The sequence below is a fragment of the Leptodactylus fuscus genome, chromosome 6 (assembly GCF_031893055.1).
Source record: "Leptodactylus fuscus isolate aLepFus1 chromosome 6, aLepFus1.hap2, whole genome shotgun sequence".
NCBI classification, from domain to species: domain Eukaryota; kingdom Metazoa; phylum Chordata; class Amphibia; order Anura; family Leptodactylidae; genus Leptodactylus; species Leptodactylus fuscus.
The window spans coordinates 151,568,013-151,589,322 of NC_134270.1; the positions used below are offsets into that span (position 1 = coordinate 151,568,013).

The 21,310-nt window shown below is 39.3% G+C and overlaps 1 protein-coding gene across 1 annotated transcript in view; it reads right to left on the reverse strand.

The window, feature by feature from the left end:
- The window catches only part of LOC142208842 (fer-1-like protein 4), a 113,866-nt gene that overhangs the window by 36,562 nt on the left and 55,994 nt on the right, over positions 1 to 21,310 (reverse strand). The window contains exons 19-33 of the mRNA XM_075277597.1: positions 19,472 to 19,572; positions 18,887 to 18,974; positions 17,831 to 17,947; positions 16,993 to 17,145; positions 14,862 to 15,045; positions 13,072 to 13,196; positions 11,015 to 11,149; positions 9,788 to 9,988; positions 7,436 to 7,570; positions 5,953 to 6,114; positions 4,779 to 4,947; positions 4,345 to 4,460; positions 3,497 to 3,610; positions 1,266 to 1,314; positions 1,024 to 1,121 (exon numbers count right to left, since the gene is read on the reverse strand). Coding sequence (XP_075133698.1) covers positions 1,024 to 1,121; positions 1,266 to 1,314; positions 3,497 to 3,610; positions 4,345 to 4,460; positions 4,779 to 4,947; positions 5,953 to 6,114; positions 7,436 to 7,570; positions 9,788 to 9,988; positions 11,015 to 11,149; positions 13,072 to 13,196; positions 14,862 to 15,045; positions 16,993 to 17,145; positions 17,831 to 17,947; positions 18,887 to 18,974; positions 19,472 to 19,572 — 1,947 coding nt within the window. The remainder of the gene's footprint in view (positions 1 to 1,023; positions 1,122 to 1,265; positions 1,315 to 3,496; positions 3,611 to 4,344; positions 4,461 to 4,778; positions 4,948 to 5,952; positions 6,115 to 7,435; positions 7,571 to 9,787; positions 9,989 to 11,014; positions 11,150 to 13,071; positions 13,197 to 14,861; positions 15,046 to 16,992; positions 17,146 to 17,830; positions 17,948 to 18,886; positions 18,975 to 19,471; positions 19,573 to 21,310) is intronic.

Here is a 21,310-nt window from a genome sequence, read left to right on the forward strand (position 1 = left end):
AAACAGTGAAAAAACGGCGGTTTGGCACTTTTGACTATTTTTCCTGCTACGGCGTTTACCGAACAGGAAAAATATTTTTATAGATTTGTAGAGCGGGCGATTTTGGACGCGGGGATACCTAACATGTATATGTTTCACAGTTTTTAACTACTTTTATATTTGTTCTAGGGAAAGGGGAGTGATTTGAACTTTTAATACTTTTTATATTTTTTTATATTTTTTTTTACTTTTTTTTTTTATTTTTTTTTTGCATCTATTAGACCCCCTAGGGGTGTTGAACCCCAGGGGGTCTGATCACTAATGCAATGCATTACAATGCTAATGCATTGCAATGCATTGCAAAAAATCATCATCTCTTTTGCAGGCTGCATACACCAGCCTGCAAAAGAGAGAATTTGCAGACCGTCTGGGAGCCTTTAATAAGGCTTCCGGCTGTCATGGCAACATGACGTCGGCCCTGGAGCATGCTCCAGGAGCCGGCGATCCCTGCCAAAATGGCGGCGCCCATGCGCCGCCGGGAAAATGGCGCCTCCGGCGCCTTTGACAGCAGCGCCGGAGGGGTTAATGCTTCCGATCGGTCCGGGGACCGATCGGAGGCATTAGAGCCGGTTGTCTACTGCTTAAAGCAGTAGACACCCGGCGGCTATGACGGCCGCCCGGCTCCCGGGCAGTCGCCATAGTTACAGACCCGACACGCGCCATACTATTACGGCGCATGTCGGGAAGGGGTTAAAGTTCCCCTTCAGGACCAAGCAAATTTTCAATTTTTCCCTCCCCACATTCCAAGAGCCATCATTTTTTCATTTTTCGGTTCACAGAGTCACATGAAGGCTTATTGTTTGCGAAACAAATTGTACTTTGTAATGGAAATTTTTTTTGAATGAGGTGAAATTGGAAAAAAAATGCATTTGCGCAATTTCTTATGTTTTCTGACATGTAAATACTACTAATGTATGCTATATCTGCTTATTAAACTACTCTGCACTTGCCAAAGTTTTGGAAACCGATTATTATTAAACCTACCGTTAAAGTGGAAATTGGTTTCCTCTTTGGTTTCACAACCTCAATTTCTACTATTTCCTCCTCACCTGCAACATCTAAGGATTGGATGTTCACGCCATCTAAATACAAGATGCACATAAGATACAATGTTATTATACAATTCCTAGGACATTCTTTCTTTTCTACAAATCTAGATATGATGAACCTGTGAAAGGGAATTAACATGAAGGACTTCACCTCATATATTATCTGGGGTATCTTACCTCCACCTTCTTCAATTTCACCTTCTTCATCATCTTCACCATCATCTGTCTAAAATGAAATAATATTTGTACAACTGTATAACGGAGTACTAGATGAGTTTCCTTTTAATAATAAACAAGAATACAGTCCTATGAAAAAGTTTGGGCACCCCTATTAATCTTAATCATTTTTTGTTCTAAATATTTTGGTGTTTGCAACAGCCATTTCAGTTTGATATATCTAATAACTGATGGACACAGTAATATTTCAGGATTGAAATGAGGTTTATTGTACTAACAGAAAATGTGCAATATGCATTAAACCAAAATTTGACCGGTGCGAAAGTATGCGCACCCTTATCATTTTATTGATTTGAATTCCCCTAACTACTTTTTACTGACTTACTGAAGCACAAAATTGGTTTTGTAACCTCAGTGAGCTTTGAACTTCATAGCCAGATGTATCCAATCATAAGAAAAGGTATTTAAGGTGGCCAATTGCAAGTTGATCTCCTATTTGAATCTCCTCTGAAGAGTGGCATCATGGGCTACTCAAAACAACTCTCAAATGATCTGAAAACAAAGATTGTTCAACATAGTTGTTCAGGGGAAGGATACAAAAAGTTGTCTCAGAGATTTAACCTGTCAGTTTCCACTGTGAGGAACATAGTAAGGAAATGGAAGACCACAGGGACAGTTCTTGTTAAGCCCAGAAGTGGCAGGCCAAGAAAAATATCAGAAAGGCAGAGAAGAAGAATGGTGAGAACAGTCAAGGACAATCCACAGATGACCTCCAAAGAGCTGTAGCATCATCTTGCTGCAGATGGTGTCACTGTGCATCGGTCAACAATACAGCGCACTTTGCACAAGGAGAAGCTGTATGGGAGAGTGATGAGAAAGAAGCCGTTTCTGCAAGCACGCCACAAACAGAGTCGCCTGAGGTATGCAAAAGCACATTTGGACAAGCCAGCTTCATTTTGGATGAAGGTCCTGTGGACTGATGAAACAAAGATTGAGTTGTTTGGTCATACAAAAAGGCGTTATGCATGGCGTCCAAAAAAACAGCATTCCAAGAAAAACACTTGCTACCCACTGTAAAATTTGGTGGAGGTTCCATCATGCTTTGGGGCTGTGTGGCCAATGCCGGCACCGGGAATCTTGTTAAGGTTGAGGGTCGCATGGATTCCACTCAGTATCAGCAGATTCTTGAGAATAATGTTCAAGAATCAGTGACGAAGTTGAAGTTACGCCGGGGATAGATATTTCAGCAAGACAATGATCCAAAACACCGCTCCAAATCCTCAGGCATTCATGCAGAGGAACAAGTACAATGTTCTGGAATGGCCATCCCAGTCCCCAGACCTGAATATCATTGAACATCTGTGGGATGATTTGAAGCGGGCTGTCCATGCTCGGCGACCATCAAACTTAACTGAACTTGAATTGTTTTGTAAAGAGGAATGGTCCAAAATCCCTTCATCCAGGATCCAGGAACTGATTAAAAGCTACAGGAAGCGACTAGAGGCTGTTATCTTTGCAAAAGGAGGATCTACTAAATATTAATGTCACTTTTCTGTTGAGGTGCCCATACTTTTGCACTGGTCAAATTTTGGTTTAATGCATATTGCACATTTTCTGTTAGTACAATAAACCTCATTCCAATCCTGAAATATTACTGTGTCCAGCAGTTATTAGATATATCAAACTGAAATGGCTGCTGCAAACACCAAAATATTTAGAACTAAAAATGATTAAGATTAATAGGGGTGCCCAAACTTTTTCATAGGACTGTATGTATACTACTTGTATACAGAGAACACATTAAAATATACTCTTTGAAAAGAGAAGCGGGCATGTGCATGACTGACACTCTCCCCTAAATATGCTTATATAAAAAAAAAACAAAAAAAAAACTTGAGAGTCTTCAGTAGTTGATACCTTTTTTAATGGCTAACTAATAATTCTTCTACCCTCCCTCCTAGAATTATATTCCTATGTGTCCCTCTTGTACATAAATATGCAACCTTCAGAAATTGTTTTTAGATATACCTGAAGAAGAAGCCGAGAGCTTCGAAACGTTGTAATCTACCATCATTATTAGTTAGCCATTGAAAAAGGTATCAACTACTGAAGACTCTCAAGTTTTTTTTGTTTGTTTTTTTTATATTTCCTACCCACTGGCTAACACGGTACAAAAACAAACATTTTCCTTATACTAAATATGCTTATACATTGAAGTGAGTGACACATACGTGTTCATTTAGCTCTCTTAGAGACTCATAGTATTTTGACCACCAGTCCAGCTCTTCAGGGTCTGGTCGCTCTTCCTCCAGCTCTTCTTCCTTGCTGATTGTTTTTGCTAAGCCCTAAAAATATGTAGCTAAAATTAGCGTATAATACATCTATAAAAATACTAAATATGAATAACTATAGATATATAGATATATTACATAATGTACACATTTAAAGTTTTTCTTGCAACTTAACGTGTTATAGGCACTGTTGCAGCAAACCTAAACTTGATATTTAACACAACAAAACCCAATGAAAAATTTAAATTTAAGGGGTTTTATAGGATTTAGGATTGGTTATCAGTTGTAGATAGGTCATCAATTATTTAGCCTGGAAAACCCCTTTAAATTTTCAATATCTACATACATTTACTGGAGCTTAGGGAGCACCATTTTTTTTTAGTTTGAACCTAATACTACATTGTATTAATGCATGTCATTCCTGAATCACTATACCTAGGATTACATTTTGTAACTCTTTTAGCATTGTATAGTAATAAGATAAGATAATCCTTTAATAGTCCCACATTGGGGAAATTTCAGCATGTTACAGCAGCATAGTAATACAGGTACAGGATAATACACAGTAATATATTACAGAAGTAATAGTAATTCTTATTATAACTTTGCTTGTATATGTTGTAGTAATGGACCATATACCAAAGGAGAATCTTCCACTCATATAATAATGGGCAGGGACTTCTCTCAATGTATGTTTTCGTATGTTCTTTTGTGTATTATGTCCCCCAACTATAAACTGCTGCAGAATATATTGGGTCTATTGGGAGTATTTTTTGCACAATTATAACCTGGAGGTCTCGACATACCTTTACAATTTTGAGAGGGTTGAGTTTGCCTTCGTTTTCATCTGGCTCCACATTGATAATCACTGGTGGAGGAGGCAACCGTGGAAAGGATTTCCTGTCTGCAAAAATACAAAATCCATGTTTTGCAACATAGTCCAACTAAAGGGTTTTTTTTAGAGGTCATCTCCATCTAAAGCTCAACACCAAATGAGCTTACTGTATATCTTTGGGGTTTTTGGATAAACACCAAAATGTTCAGGGTGACAGCACCAGATGAGGTATGTCATTGGGCTTTTTTTTGTTTTTGTTTTTTTAATGGTTCATGGTTACAATACAAAGGCATGACAATTTTTGAAGGATTTACAAGAAATAAAAAAGGTAGTTTTAAGTCAAGTTCTGAATTTTTACATTTTTTACAATTTTTTTGTAAATCTTACGTTTGGATTTAAATTCTGGTTCTTCACTCTGCTCTTCCAGTTCCTTTGGAGCAAACTTCATGAGATTAGACACCACTGCAGATCCAACCATGACGGAGCGCCCAAATGCGCGTTTCTCCATCACAAATATAGTCAGTGGTGGGTGGAGATACACTTGTTCTGGAAGTTCCTAGAATTACATTGATAGTAGTCAGTTTATTTTTCTATTGCCATGGGTCATGCCAGCTCCATAAATGTACAGATGTGTCCTTCATTACCTTTCCTTTAGGTCAGAAATGGCCAGATATGTCTATCACCAGATGATCGGATTTTTAGAGGAACATGATTTCACAATACTGTGTCATGAGACGTCTATCCTGTATGTGTCTATATATGGGGTAGCTTAGTGGTTGTGTTGGAAAATACAGCATGATTAGTCATAATATTGTGTTGAATTAGTTTCATGAGAAATTGCATCCTTAAAGGGGTGTACTAGAACTTACTAATTGATGATCTATTTGTAGAATAGGTCATCAATGAAAGATCAATGGAGATTTGACACCCAGGACCACTGCTGTTTCACGTGACATCATTTTCATCAGTCCTATTCAAGTGAACCCCTTTAAGCAAATTCAAGCTAAGGTAAGGGTGAATATATGTAACTATATACTTTTTTGGGTAAGTAATGTAAATAAGACCGCATTGCTGAAAAAGACTAAATTTCCCCTAGCGCCGCCTATTGGAAGGTAACCTGTATAGATTAGTACCTGTTTTCAAAGAAACCTAAGCACCTTAGGGAGCTACCTTCCGATAGGTGGCGCTAGGGGAAAATTTTTCTTTTTCATCAGGGAGATCTTATTTGCATATTCCTTACCCAGAGATAGATAGATAGATAGATAGATAGATAGATAGATAGACCAATAGGTGGATGGATGGATGCATGAATGGATACTGTAGACAGACAGACAGACAGACAGACATTACTGGTATTTATAATATATTTTCTAGAATTTTTTCTAAAAAATTTGTAGCTGTCAGTCAGAGAAGCATTTGAGGTGTGCAGACCAACTTAAAATGTATTAGTTGTGTTTGCCTGACAAATGCAATTGAAGAAAAAACATATGTACTTCTTCTTCATACATTGGCCTCGAGCTCTATCACCTGTGAGGTTTATAGTAGCTTTTGTTTTACTCACCACTTCCACAGTTTTTACAAGTTCAGTGAAATTGGGGAATTCTTTGTAGCTCAGTATAATTTCAGATTCCACTATTTTTCCAGCACATTCAATCCGCACCTGAGGCTGCTCAACTTCAAATAAATTTATCCTCCGTAAATCTCGCAGTCCCCAGAAAAGGACCTGAAAATACATATATGCAAATAATCTATAAATATGGAAACAAGGTTTGTGTACATCGAAAGCATTGGAAGGAATTTATTAAGACTGTCGCATTGTGCGGTAGTCCTAAAATGGTGTGTGGCGAGCAGGTTGGAAATCGGTCACAGGGGTGCTATTTTTTTAAAGCACAAAAAGTGGAACCTTCATTAGACACAAGCAGCCATGCACCAAAAATGCACCACTTTTGTGTCAGAAATGTGTGGCAAGATTAGTAAATTCACCATTGTGTTAATAAGGAGGTAAATTTACCATTGTGTTAATAAGGAGGTGTATAAATTTTGTAATCTAAATATTCAATTTTCTAATTTGTTCTAAGATCAGGTTCACATGGACATTTGAGAAATTGCAGTGTGGTAAGTTAATCTCTCAGTACTTAAAGGGGTTGTCCAGGCAGAAATGGACAACCCCTTTAACTTTTAAATCATCTGGGGCAGTGAAAAACAAAAATCATGCTCCCTGTCCCCGATGCACTGGTTAATCCACTCAACGCAAGTCTTCCGGAGTTTCACTGCACTCCAGCTGATTTAAGAAGTTAAATGGGTTGTCTATTTTTGCCTGGACAACTGCTTTAAGCCATTTTGTCGTCTTGTGCTGCCTCCTTGAGCCATGATGGGTTTAAGGTTTTTTTTAGGAATTTGTAATTTATGCTTTATCCTTAGGAAGTCAATGGACTTCCTATAACACTATCACCACACCACCATCTCAACTGTCTCCCCCCTCTCCTACTGTCTCTACCCCCCTTCCCTCATAAATTGTAAGCCCTCGCGGGCAGGGCCCTCTACCCCACTGTGCCAATTGGTCACTGTTAGTATTATATCTACCTGTATATTCTGTGTATTGTATGTAACCCCCAAATGTAAAGCACCATGGAATTAATGGTGCTATATAAATATACAATAATAATAATAAGTTGTGCTATAGTACTGCCATCCGGCCAATATACAGGGACCAGAGCCAGCTGCTTTGTGTTGAGTCTACCCAGAAGTGGACCCATACTGCTAATTTACTTTCTCCTACCAATCAGATATTTTTGATTGATCTAGGTTACAAGTTCCTGGACAACTCCTTTAAGCCGTGTTCAAACTGAATATTATTTTTCAGAATTACTGCAATAAATGGATATATTCTATTGTCCTCCTTTTTAACTGTCTCCATATTATAGGCTAAATAGTTAGATTAAGCTTTTGAAACAAATGAAAGATTAACCAAATTATCGAAATTCTGCAATATGGGGAATATATTGTTTACTGTACAGACTCCTATACATTAATATAATATTTACCTCTATTCTGAATTCTTTAAGGACCGGCCGAATTCCATCTGGAATCTGGAAACGCATTGTTTTGTCTGTTGGGTCCATTTCATCTTCATCTATTAATTCAGGTTCTCTTGGTATTACACACTCTGGTAATGCCGGCTACAGTGATTTAATAAAATGGGAAAAAAAATATTATGTCCTTGTATAGTAGGATCTGTTTAAACATACGGTACATCATGTAATTGTTGTGGAACTGAATCATTGGCCTTTTTTTTTTTCTTTAATCTGTCCATGAGTTCAAAAGATAGGGCCCCGGGACCCGCCCTGATTATATGGAAACTAGCTCTGATTCCCCAAGTGGGCAGTAACCTTTTATTTTTCTAGAGAAGGTTATCGACCAATTGGAGAAACAGAATTAATTTATATGTAAGATTCTGGGGGACTGGATGGATATGAAAAAAATAATTGCCAAATTGTTCTGAGGCACAGCAGCAATCAGATGATGTATAGCATTTAGCATATTGTACATGGTAATAGGTCCCCTATATATGCCTCTTACCACAGAACCAGCGATACATATTATTATTTTAGACCACCTGTATGGCTTATGGGTTCAACTTTTCCTGTAAATTAAAGGGTTATCTGAAGACTGTTAATTTACTTACCTGTCCTGGATTACTGCCACTGGTGGACCCTTGTGTCATGTCATTTGAAGTGTCTTCAGCCTCCAGGGTTGCTCCACCCCCAGGTCGTTCTGCTGCTCCTCCACCAATCTCACATAATTACCTTTTAGATTGGTGGAGGAGAGGACAGGACAGTCCAATAGGCAGAGCAACTCTGGAGGTTAAAAACTGCTTCCAATCACATGGCTGAGGGGTTGTGGCATAGCCGCAACCCCGGGTTCCATCAACTAAAATAACCCAGGACAGGTAAGTCAATTAGTAGTCCCCAGACAACCCCTTTAATAGCATTATCATCTCCTGAGGTCATACCTTTTCTACCTAGCTGTCATGTTATAGGCAGCTTGTCAAATGTCTATATTTTCCTACTCATATTCTGTATTTTATAAAGGAACATTCCAGACTAATATTTTCCGTATGCTCTATTATGGTATCCATTGTGTTATCTGTTTTTTTCCTTGACATATCCATATCTATATATGACAACAGGGTCATTGCATAGAAACATGTATTTTCCACTCGAGTCTATGAGAGCTACGTGTCACCCATACCAGAACATCCTGTATTACAAAATAGCATGAACTTCACCATATAGGTTCTTAACAGGGAGGACAGAAATTACAGTCATTGCCATTGATTAAACAGGCTTCTGTCACACAGTTATGATGATAATATTGCCTCCTTTAATGTTTACAGAAAGGAAAATATTCATACAGTGTCCCTAGGAGGCAGAAAGGAATCTCAGGAATCTCAGTTTAGCTGCTGATGCTTTAAGATTATCGTGAACAAAAATCCAAATGACAGTCATAAATAATTTGAAATTAATAATACTTAATTTTTAATAAAAAAAAATGTATCAAAAACATTCAAAATAATCAGTACTGGATATCCCTGGGTCTTGAAATAAATGAAAGAATGAAGGGTTAAATTGCTTTCCTTATATCAAGTGCACCCTTAACTCGGGGGCCACTGCCCTATGTACTGTATGACCCTGACCGGAACCTGACCCTACTGTAAGATCGCCCTAAATGACCCTCCCTTGTAGGAATATTTTAGAGATTATTAGGGTACAAATGCCTACTATTTGATTGTACATAGTGACCTTTGGCTTGTCTCCTGATTTTGGCTCTGACTTTACCTCTGGGACTGATTTTTGACTTGAGATTGTGGAGTGTTTATTTCTTATACCAGTTTCTGTGGTATTAACTTGGGCCCCAAACGCAGCAAAAGTCCATCCGGCCTCGCAGCTGGCGCTGGTGAAGGTGTTTTGGTGCTTGGGATCTATCTCAGCACTGTGTAAGATCTAAATAACTAGTTCTACTAATCTCTGTGGTCAGAGACAGGTACACAGAGTGAGAGCAGGCAGATGAATCCTGGGAAATGTAGTTTGTTCACAGATTCACTGCATGTAAATAACAGTGATACAAGGAGCAGCAAACAAAATAAAACCCAGCAAGGGCTGCACAAGGGAATAGTGAGGGTGTAGGACCACTGTGGCTGTATTTGCAGGTAATTTTTGGAAGCTGGATAACCCCTTTAAAGTTACCATACATTAGATAAATTTGGAACTAGCCAACCATATATATTGAATGGGAATTCTACATATTTGTGTCCAGTAAAAAAGTAGCTGCTCCTCGTAAATGTAGGTTATGAGTACAGTTAAAGGCTTCTGCCATCGATTTTATGACATACTTACTTCTTTCATATATGCCAGGTTTTCAAGTTCTATCAGTTCAAATACAGCTATGAGCTCTCCGCCAGGTATGTTACCCTTATAGATGTCAAAAAATTGCAACTCTGGTTGTGTATATTGGAGAACTCCTTGTTCAGCATCCTCGTCGTCTAACAGTGTTACAATAGGAGTAGCAAAGGCACGACCCAAATAGTCAGGTGACCCCTACAATATGTAAAAAAAAAATTCTTACAGAACTTTCAGCTTATGAAAATCAGTATTTATTACACATTAGAACAGAGATTTATAATAAGAACATTGTAAATTCTATAATAGACGGACGTGACTACATTCATTGTTTTCATAGTCATTTCTTATCAGTTATTTGGAACCAATAGATGTTATCTGGGACGTAACTTGAGAGGGTGCAGTCACACCAGGGACCAGGAAGCTTAAGGGGCCCATAAGTTGACTCTTCCCAATATGAGGAGACCAGTACTATATACAATATCTTATATTGGGGGGGGCCTGGTACAGTGTTCACACTGGGGCCCAGGAGCCTTTCGTTATGCCTCTGGATAGGAATTAACAATGTGATGACATAATAAGTAGAGATGAGCGAACAGTAAAATGTTCGAGGTTCGATATTCGTTTCGAGTAGCCCCTCAATATTCGACTACTCGAATTGAATATCGAACCCTATTATAGTCTTTGGGGGGAAAATGCTCGTTTCAGGGGTAGGCAACGTTCAATCAAATTATACTTACCAAGTCCACGAGTGAGGGTCGGGCTGGATCCTCTGAGCAGTCTTCTCCTTGCAGCGTCCCCGCGGCGTCTTCCGGCTCTTCATTCACTCTGCCAGGCATCGGGCCTGGGCAGAGCCAACTGCGCATGCCCGCACTACAAGCGGACATGCGCAGTCGGCTCTGCCCAGGCCCGATGCCTGGCAGAGTGAATGAAGAGCCGGAAAACGCCGCGGGGAAGCTGCACGGAGAAGACTTCTAAAGGTAGGAGAAGAACCAGCGTTGATTGGCCGACTGTATAGCATTCGGCAAATCAATGCTGGTTCTGCATCGAACTTTTAAATTCAAATAGCGAGTGGTACTCCATCGAGTATGAGTATTTTGAATACCATAGTATTCGATCGAATACCTACTCGATCGAGTACTACTCGCTCATCTCTAATAATAAGTTTTCCTTCAGCCACGGAAAGATAATATTAAGTAATAATAATAAGTACATTGTACTTACAAATTTATCTTGGTCATAAATATTTATAATGATGATTGGAGGGTCATTCTTCAAATCTTCTTTATTCCCATCCATGAGGAGATTGTCGTAGATTAGCAATTCATTCCACATTGGAGCTAAAGTCTCATGAATCACCTAAAGAAAATTATTTTCATAAGAAAACAAAACTGCAGATGCCAAGCCAATGACTTTATAGAACAGAGGAGTAGCAAGAGAAGGAGGTAGCTAGTGCATTTGACCGGGGCGCTTTTAGATACAGATGTGGGTCTTTGAAACTTCTGCTATCCCACTGTCTACTGTCTCAGCATTACAACAAAGTTACAACAGCCATATGTTCTTAATGGCTGTTGTAACTTCTTTCCACTCCTGGGATTTGAAAACTCTGCAGATAATGTAAGTTTGTTTTATCTTTGTGTATGTATGTATATATGTATGTGCAAGTAATGTCTGTGTAATTTATATTTTATATGTGTGGAATGTGAATAGTCCAAAACAATAATGATGACAATGTAAAGAATAAACCTGATCATCAGAAATTTTCACACAGTCCAAACAGTGATCCAAAAAAGTGAATATAAAACTTAACTTTTACTAATCAAACGGATAGAATATATGATTAAAATACATGTAGACATATGTTAAAACAGCATAATACTCCAGAATATAAGACGAACGCATAACACATCAATTATTCACCAGACTAGATGGATATACGTCAATGTGGGGGCTTGTCGGCCCAATAATACTGAATAGAAAAAAAAAGGATCACTATGTCTTACCGTAAGGATGTCAAAAAATGTAGAACCTTTTCAAAATCTTTCTATGGTGCATATAGGTGGCCAGTAGAACAAATAAGGGTGGAGGGCACTGAGTTGGATCAGAATAGGTAGAGGAAAATAGATAATCCCTCACCCTATTACTCTAAAGGGATATTGTCACTCCTTAGGGAGAGACCACCATATAGGTGTGTGGAGACTTATTAAGCCTTTAGCACTCCACTTCACAAAGGACCATGGGAGACAGATTTGCATATTCTTCCCATGTTCCTTTGCGAAGTGGAGTGCTAAAGGCTTAATAAGTCTCCACACACATATGGTGGTCTCTCCCTAAGGAGTGACAATATCCCCTTAACCCTGTCTAAGCCTCTCACCTCTACCAGGTTATAGTCCTCTCTACATCGAGCTGATGAGATGCAAGTACATCGAAACAGCCGTCCTCGATTGAGAGACTATACCTGGTATTAATCCCAGCGTCATTGCAAAACAAAGGCCTCTTGGAAGGTCGAGCATGATGCGAAAGGGAGCAGCTTTTATTGGGTTATTTCACTGGAGTTCTGTCTTCCTAACTACATCAGAGAAGACAGGCTTGCACATTCCAGTGAACGCCCTCTATTGGTTTGCAACACTGAGGCAGCAGCAGCTGACTTCCTAATTACATCATGGAAGACAGATTTGCATATTCTTTCCATGGTCCTATTACTCTAATCGAACATGTCCTCTTATGCCCTCAATTTACCGGAACCACTGCCCTAGGTAGCAAATGAACCCAACCGGAACCTCACCCTTTATAAACATGCCCTAAATATGTCCTAGGTAACTTGTCAAAAAGTTACACTTATAGAAGACGCCACTCCAAAAATTACAACAAACACAGTAAGTGTGTACAATCCTGTGCAGAACAACCTTCCCCTACAAACCAATCCTCTACAAATATCCTCAGACACATGTATGTATGAGAGGTGTTCATACATCAAAACATAATGTATTCAGCAGGGAATAAGGGAGGGGTCTTCTGTAAGTGTAACTTTTTGACAACTTAGGGCATGTTTATATAGGGTGAGTATTACAGTTGGGCGTCATTCGCTACCTAGGGTGGAGGCTCTAAGATATATTTTATCAGTATTATTAGTAAAAAGTTAAGTTTTCTATTCACTTTTTGGATTACTGTTTGGAGTCAATGTGTGGAATGTACACATGCTGTATACCCAAATTCTATATTTCAGTTACTGACTACCATTTTCTTATTTTCACTTACTACAGAGCAGTATTCATTCTTACCTTAGTAGTCTGACACAAGTTGCCAAATATGACTCTAGCAAATGGATCAGACAAACCATTGTCATCAGCAGGAAGAATGCCACGGGCCTGATACACATGAGCTCGTAGCTGGAAATAGCGGTAATCTGGAAAAAAAAATTACAAATTTTAATTTGTTCATTGTGATTGGCATATTCTGACACCTGCAGGACCCTATACGATAAAAAAATATACATTTCATGAATTTGTTGGATTTACCTGATAGTTGTGTGGTTGTCTCTTGGAAAAATTCAGAGATTGTAGTTGTCGCCTCATAGCATATGAAATATTTGGTGTAAACGCTGCATTTTACAGTGAGGCCTGGTTCACATCTACATTCGGTATTCCGTTCGGGGAGTCCGGCGGAGAGGAAAGTAGTTCATGAAGTACTTTTCTCTCTGCATGTTCCATGCAGACACCACACGGAAAATACACGGACGCCATAATAGTCTATGGGGTCCGTGTGCTTTCATAAGCTCACCGCTTGTCAATGCGTTCAGTATTCCGTTCGAGGGGTCCCCAAGTGGACTTCCTGAAGAGAACACGAAACGCAGATTTGAACCAGGCCTGACAGCAAAGTGGATAGGATTCTAACAAATCACACCCAGACAGTGCAGAAAAATACACTCAGCAGAAACACTGCGATTTCCAAAACTGTCACAGTTTTGGAAATTGTAGCATGTCAATCAAACCTAAGGAAACACAGGCAGTGTCCCTATAGAATTTCTGTGAAAAGCGCTTTTTTTCTTTTTTTACGGTATTTAGTTGCAGACAAACTGACATGTCACCTGCATTCTATGGGTCAGTATGATTCCGAGGATTCCAAATTTATTTAGTTTTTTTATGCTTTAACCCCTTAAAAATTCCAAAACTTTGCAAAAAAAAATAAAAATTTCCTTGAGTCGCCATTTTCTGACACCCGGAACTTTTTTCTCTCTATTTCTGTGTACAGGGATGCATAAGGCATCTTTTATTGCAGGACAAGATGTATATTTATTTATACCATTTTGGGGAATGTCTGATGTTATGATCACTTTTTTTTTTTTTTTTTTAATGGCAAAGCAGCAAAAAAAAAAAATCCCAGCTTTTCAGTTCTTTTGATTTTTTTTTTTTTCTACTATAAATTTTAGACCCCTTCTTCGACTCCAGGGGCTCTGATCACTGTTACATTGCACTGCAATGCATTGTAAAATTGTGGAGCATTTATTAAGTAAACTATGGGACAAGTCTGGGAGCATTCACTAGGCTCCTGCCTGTCATGACAATGAATTACTGCCCCCGGATCTCGTTTCGAGGGTCGCTGATTGACCCCAAAATGGTTTCCCCCATGTGGAGCTGGGAAAATGATGCCTCGGTTTGCTTTGACTGGTTCATTGGGAGGTTAATGCCTGCAAGGAAAACCACAGCAGCAGCAAATGGTGGTTTTTCCCACAATGCTATACACAGAAAGTCTGCCAAGTTTTCCTAGGTGGACTGTCTGCTTCAATTATACCTATAGTGAAACCACCAGCTTTTCTGTAGGTATAATTGACATGCCACAATTTCCAAAACCACAACGGATTTGGAAATCACAGCGTGTCTGCTGCACGTATATTCCCACAATGTGAGGATGGGATTCACTAGAATTCACTAGATTCCTATCCACTTTGCAGTGACTGTAAAATGCCACAGCCAAACTGTGGAATTTACGCCACATGGGTCCCTGACCTAAATTTTTGACATCTTATTTCCTTTTCTCATTGGATGTGATTATACTGAATTTATTATCTTACCGTCTCTCCGGAGCAGGAGCGGTGGATTAATGGTGGGAGCTTCCACAAGTTGCCCATTTCGTTCATAGAGGGGCTTGTAATCAACAGGCAAAACTTCTGTGCAGTTTTTTGCAAATTTCTTCAAACCAAGCCACATATAGATTTCAGCTTTTGCAAAAACTTCTCCACTGTATGATCCTGGCACCTAAATATAATTAAGGTAGATGTTCACTTCCCGCTAAAGTGAGATCCCTTGGGTAGAGAATAATTAGATCTACATTCAGTGACCCACATACGCCAGTGCTTAAACACATGCTAATACATAATTCTTTAATGAGCTACTCGGAGATTGCTCAAGCTTACCATTCACCACTGAAAACATTGTCTTTTATCCAGACAGATTTAGCTTAGTTGCATTTTTATAGTGTTTAGAATGTTATTCGTCTGGAACAGACCTCGAAATCACCAACATATTCTTAGATTAAAAGATAATATTTTGCCTGCAACACCACTATAGGGCACATATAAAACTTAATATCTGTCCCCACCTTTCTAAATTTGTGTATGAATAGTGTAGCATAAGTCAAAAAAAATTACAAAATACTTTATTTTTGAAAATATTTGCCTCCCAGTCTGATTTGTCGATACTGGAAGCCAGAATCTCACTACAACTCTATGGGAATCTCAGTCTAAGTTCCATAGGAGTGCACTAAGAGTCTGAACTTGCAATTTTTTGACATGTATTACACTACCTACACTCATATTTAGACATGGGGCAAAAACACGTTTGTGGGAATGCTTCTTTAAAGTGAACCTGTTCAAGAACAGAATGTAAAAGAGGGAGAGGACCTGAATTCTGTAGTATATAAGTTTATATTACACAGTCCAGTCATATTAATGTGACCAGCGCCTACTTTTGACATAAACGTTAAATAACCAATCACAGAAGGCACGTGTCATCAGCCATCTGCGTGCACTCATCATTGTGGAAGGCACAATGGATCAACACAAGTATGCATCTATCCTTGCAGACCATGTTCACCCCTAAATGCGAATTGTTTTTCCTCAGGATGATGGCATCTACCAGCAGGACAATGTGACGTGTCATAAAGCTTTCAGTGTATGTGCGCGGTTCGAGGAGCACCAGGATGAGTTTACTCCCTTGGCCAGCAAATTCCCCGGACTTGAACCCAATCGAGAATCTGTGGGACCACCTCGATCAGGTTGTTCACGCCATGGATGCTCAACTGCGTAACCTAGCGCAGCTGGCCATGGCACTGGAGTCGGCATGACTCAACATCCCAGTGACCATCATCACAACACCCCCTCTCTTCCTGCACGACTCGCAGCAGTCCGCTCTGCCAAAGGTGGTTATTCTGGTTTTTGACAGTTGGTCACATTAATGTGACTGGGCTGTGTATTTGGAACTTGATTACTGAGTATTATGCAGAGTATCTTGGCAGGACTCCTAGGAGAGACAGTAAGACTCTTGACTACCCTACTCACCCACAAACAGGATAACTGATGGTCTTCTGTGAGCTGACTATCATCATGTGTAAGCAGGGTCAGCAGGACAGGGGGATAGGCCATTAAAAGCTTAACCCTTTAAGAAGTTACATATCATAACAGAGCCTATATAGGGATATTTTTTTTCCAGTGGTCCACACTATTTCTACCAGACAGTGGACTATTATCCAACTATGTCTAGAGAAAATAAAGGCTGTCATTTTTGCTCTATTTCTAGCTTAGGTTAGATTTACATCTGCACGCGGGTCCATTGGAGGACACCGCAAGGAGGCCCAAAAGAGGTAATAGAAAGTGAGTATAACTGTTTTGTTTTTTTACACCTCCTCTGGCCCTCCACCTATTATACTCTGGGGTCTGAAGAGACCGCTGAGTATAATAATTTCACTTCTGGTTCTGTACAAATATGTTCGGGGATCACTTTGTCCGAGACCAGGACAAAACATCTTTGGAGGTTGCTCATCTCTAGAAGAAATTCTTCCCTTACACACATTTCAATTTTTTCATGAAAAACCTAAAATGGCCGATCTAAGCTATAAGAAAATATTAGGTCTAATGCTTCACAACTGAAACAAGTGATTTAAAAGAATGTAAGTTATTTTCAATTTTATCGTGAACATTTTTCTACCTTAAAAAATACGGTAGAGATTTTGCCACAGTCTTTCCCTTTCTCCTCTTCTACTACGGAGTAGAGAATATTTTGAGCTGGGATTCGGGCATACGCCACTCTCTTGTTATTGCTGAACATCCATATGAGCACATCTGGAAGAGTGCACTGCGGCTGTTAAACAAAGAAATTAGATTATATGTCATGGAACAAAAAAACTCTACATTGTGCAAGAATCCCTTGATCAATGACCCATCCAAAGATATCATCTAGTAACAACAACTTGTAATGGCACTTAAGAATTACATCTTTTAGTGAATTCGCCATGGTAACTTAACCCGAAGAGAGAGTTCTATTGTCCTGCTACAGTAAAGAACCCTCTTCAATGTTGGTGATGAATCCTTCATTACTCCAGATGATGCTCCATACTTAGTTCTGGGTATAAATAGATCATGGGGTAGATCAGCAGGGCAAATACAGGAAAGTTTCATAATGGGTTGCAAGTTGTTAACTTGTTCTAATGATGCATTATATTAGGAACTTGCGCCTCAAAGTAAAAAAGTGTTTTATACAAACATTTTGTTTTCCCATGAACATTCACAACCAATGTTCTAAAGCTCTGATTCTTACTTTGTGCAAAAGCTAATATAGCATTAAAAATACAACCTCAAAGACTGCTAATACTGCTCGACAAATATTCCTCTGCTGTGTAAAATCAATATGAGCTTTAATGCTGCAAATCCCTGAGCAAACTCCCATGGGCAACACCAGTAGCTCATACATAACTCAAGTTCAGTCTCAATGAAAGCAGGTAGATCAAAGCTTGAATACACTTCTGCTACCTAAAGGATAAATGTACCTCTTTAGCTAAAGATCGAACTTTTCCTAGAATTTTCCTGGCGTCGTTTATCTTCTCCTTTACATTGTTCTTGGTCAGTCTGCGACTGGCTCTCAGTGCTTGTTTTGCATAGAGAAACTGAAAAAAAGGGAATGTTATAGGGAATAACTTACGAAGGGTACAGTATGTATTAAGTACAGAAAATGTACAAAATATTTTTTTTTAAATTCCAGTTCACCCTCCCTTTATCTACTCCTTTTTGTTGATCCTATATTGTCCCATATTACATTGACCAAAATCACCAAAAATTACACATGACCAAAAATCTCCGTGTGAACTTACCCTAAGACAACTGGCTGGAGAAAGAGCCTTCTTGATGTACCCTATCCCAATAAGCTACATCCCATCTAGCAGGACATCAGCCAGTGATGAAACAGATAAACAGGAGAATTTCTACAAGCCTATTTGAATCATGCAGAAAATACTCCAGACTGATGCTAGGTTCACACCTGGGTTCAGGATTCCAGTCTGCTTATATACCCCATGAACAGAAACCTAATCCACTTAAAAAAAAACATTACCTGCAGAAACTTACAGATCTCATAGACTATAATGGGGTCCGCCGGGTTTCCACTTGGTTTCTGCCCGAAAAAGGCGAGAAAATGCATAGCGAAAAGTCCAGCTTGCATGACTTTTCTCTCTGCATTTTTTAAGTGGATTTGGGGACAGAAACCCTAAACGGAGACAGATGTGAACCTAGCCTGACAAACAGTGAGGGCAAGTACATGTCCTCTTTATTGTACCATTTATTTGCAATTTTATTATTCGATATCAGTGAAACATGTGGTGGTAAAAACTAATGCAAAAACACATGCGATATATAAAAATACAAAACACATATGCAAATTGTTTATAGGACTGTTTTTATTGTTGATTCCAAATTCATTTATATATACCCTACGTAGCTTAAAACACTGTGGTTTACGTTAGATGGGGCCCTGGCCTAATGCAGTTTTTACACCCTAAATGCATTTTTCATGCTGATAATCTCTCCGCAGGTTTCAGAGAGAGACTTACAATGCTACGCCGAACTGATTTCATCCTGCATTCGTCTAGTTTGTTGGGCCGTGCCATGGTTCTCTTTCCAGCACTGAGAGTGTATTGCCTAAACAATGTATGGGTGACAAAATTAGATCTCCTGTATTTCATAAAAATCTGCAACATGGATGTTAACAAAGCAACCCAAAAGTAACAGAGCTTACAGAGCCCTTAAAATGTATTATTAGAATTTAACCAATTGTTTTTAAACTATGCCTGAGGAAGATACCTAGAGCCTCGAAAGCTTGCAATATCTCATCATTTTTAGTTAGCCATTAAAAAAGGTATCAACTACTGAAGACTCTCAATTTTTTATATAGAATTTATCCTTCATCATAGAATTTGTCATGATATTGGCTCAGAGTCCATGGTTGTTCCATATTTTATTTATCTCGATTAGCATCTGTTATTTCCTAACCAAACACAATATGAAAAGCGTAGCAATAATAAAGATGGGTGCAACATCACATGGAAAAATATGCAAGATTCATGAAATCAATGTGCAGAATTTTTTAAAAGTTCAGTTTATCTCTACTTTTGTATTTATGTAGAAATCTCTTCTACCTGCAACCACCAACAAATTCCTCAAGAACTTTTTTCAGACTAACTTCTGGGAATGATCTAGGTCTTCTTGTCTTCATCTCCACCTCATCAAGTCCACGTTCCTGCAAAGAATTGTTGGAGATTTTATTTGACAAACAATGTGGACCATAAGTTTTTTTTCCTCTCATTACAGAATCATAGATACAAAGCCTAACACTCTATACGTGTCTCTGGGTCAACTCTCGGCTGTATGTTTAATGGATCCATGTGAAAACCATTTTTTTCATAGACCTAGTCAACTCTATAGTTCTATGAAACTCTAACTCTACACCCTTCTCCATGGACTCCCAACTAACACCCTCACCCCCCCTCCAGTCCACCCTAAACTGCGCTGCACCTTAATCCACCTCACCTCCCGATCCTCATCGACTGCTCCCCTCTGCCAGTCCCTCCACTGGCTACCCATAGCCCAGCGAATTGAGTTCAAGCTACTAACATTAACATACAAAGCAATCCATAACTTGTCCCCTCCATATATCTCTGAACTCATCTCCCGCTACCTGCCCACACATAACCTCAGATCCTCCAATGACCTCCTACTCTGCTCTGCTCTCATCCGCTCCTCACACAACTGCCTCCAAGATTTCTCCCGTGCATCCCACATACTCTGGAACTCCTTACCACGACACAGAAGACTGATCCCCACAATCACAGGCTTCAAGAAGGCCCTGAAGACTCATCTATTCAGGAAGGCCTACAACCTCCAAACACTATCACCGCACTGCCATCTGTACAGTCTCCCCCTCTCCTTCTGTCTCTCCCCCCTTCCCTCATAGATTGTAAGCCCTCGTGGGCAGGGCCCTCTACCCCACTGTGCAAGCCAATCACTGTTACTATTATATCTACCTGTATATTTTGTGTACTGTACGTATCCCCCAAATGTAAAGCACCATGGAATTAATGGTGCTATATAAATAAACAATAATAATAATAATAATAGGTGAATTGGGTCCATAAAAATGTAGGACAATCTATGAAAAGCGTCTCCTATTTTTTCATAGATCACGGGCACCACACAGCCAAAAAAATTTGTTGTGATGTGAATAAGCTCTATTGATTTTTTTTATAACGCTAACACAAAATGCTGCAAAAACTTTTAAAAAAAATAATTTTCCCTCTCATATGGTAATTTTTTGGTAGGTGACACATAGCATTGTATCACTGGGATGGGGCTAGAACCTGTGATGTGGACACGGTAGTGCTGTTATTTTTTCTTATTTAAATTTTTTTTCCGATGATTTCACTGAAACAATTACCCTTGATGCATTAGCCCCAGTTACAGGTGAAATTCAGCCTCCTAAAATAGACTGCACAACTGATCTGGGTCCTCTAGGACCCAGTAGGTCATACAGTTCCCATTCCCTGGTGGATCAGAAAGTGGCTCCTATCATGGTGGTTCCCATAGCTGTGTACATAGCTCTCGCTGAGTGCTGTGTATACAGGGATATGGAAGGCAGGGACGGTAATAAATCTTACCTTCCCTCTGTCTATGATGTCTGGCTGTTGGTGTAGCTGATCACTTGGACGTGCATAGTCAATGAGTGGTTGGCATCTGGTTAAAAAGGTTGTCCCACAATAACAACTTATCACCTGTCCTCTAGATTAGTGATAGGTGTCTGTTCAGTTGGTGCCCCTTTGCTACGGCTCCTACCGATCACAAGAGTCTGGATTTCATATTCACTAGTTGAAGGGGTAATGGTTGTGCATGCATGTCTCTTCTTCATGGACAGTGTAGGGAATTGATGGAGACAGCCGAGTACTGTACTTGGCTATCTCTATCAGCCTTATACCGATGGAATA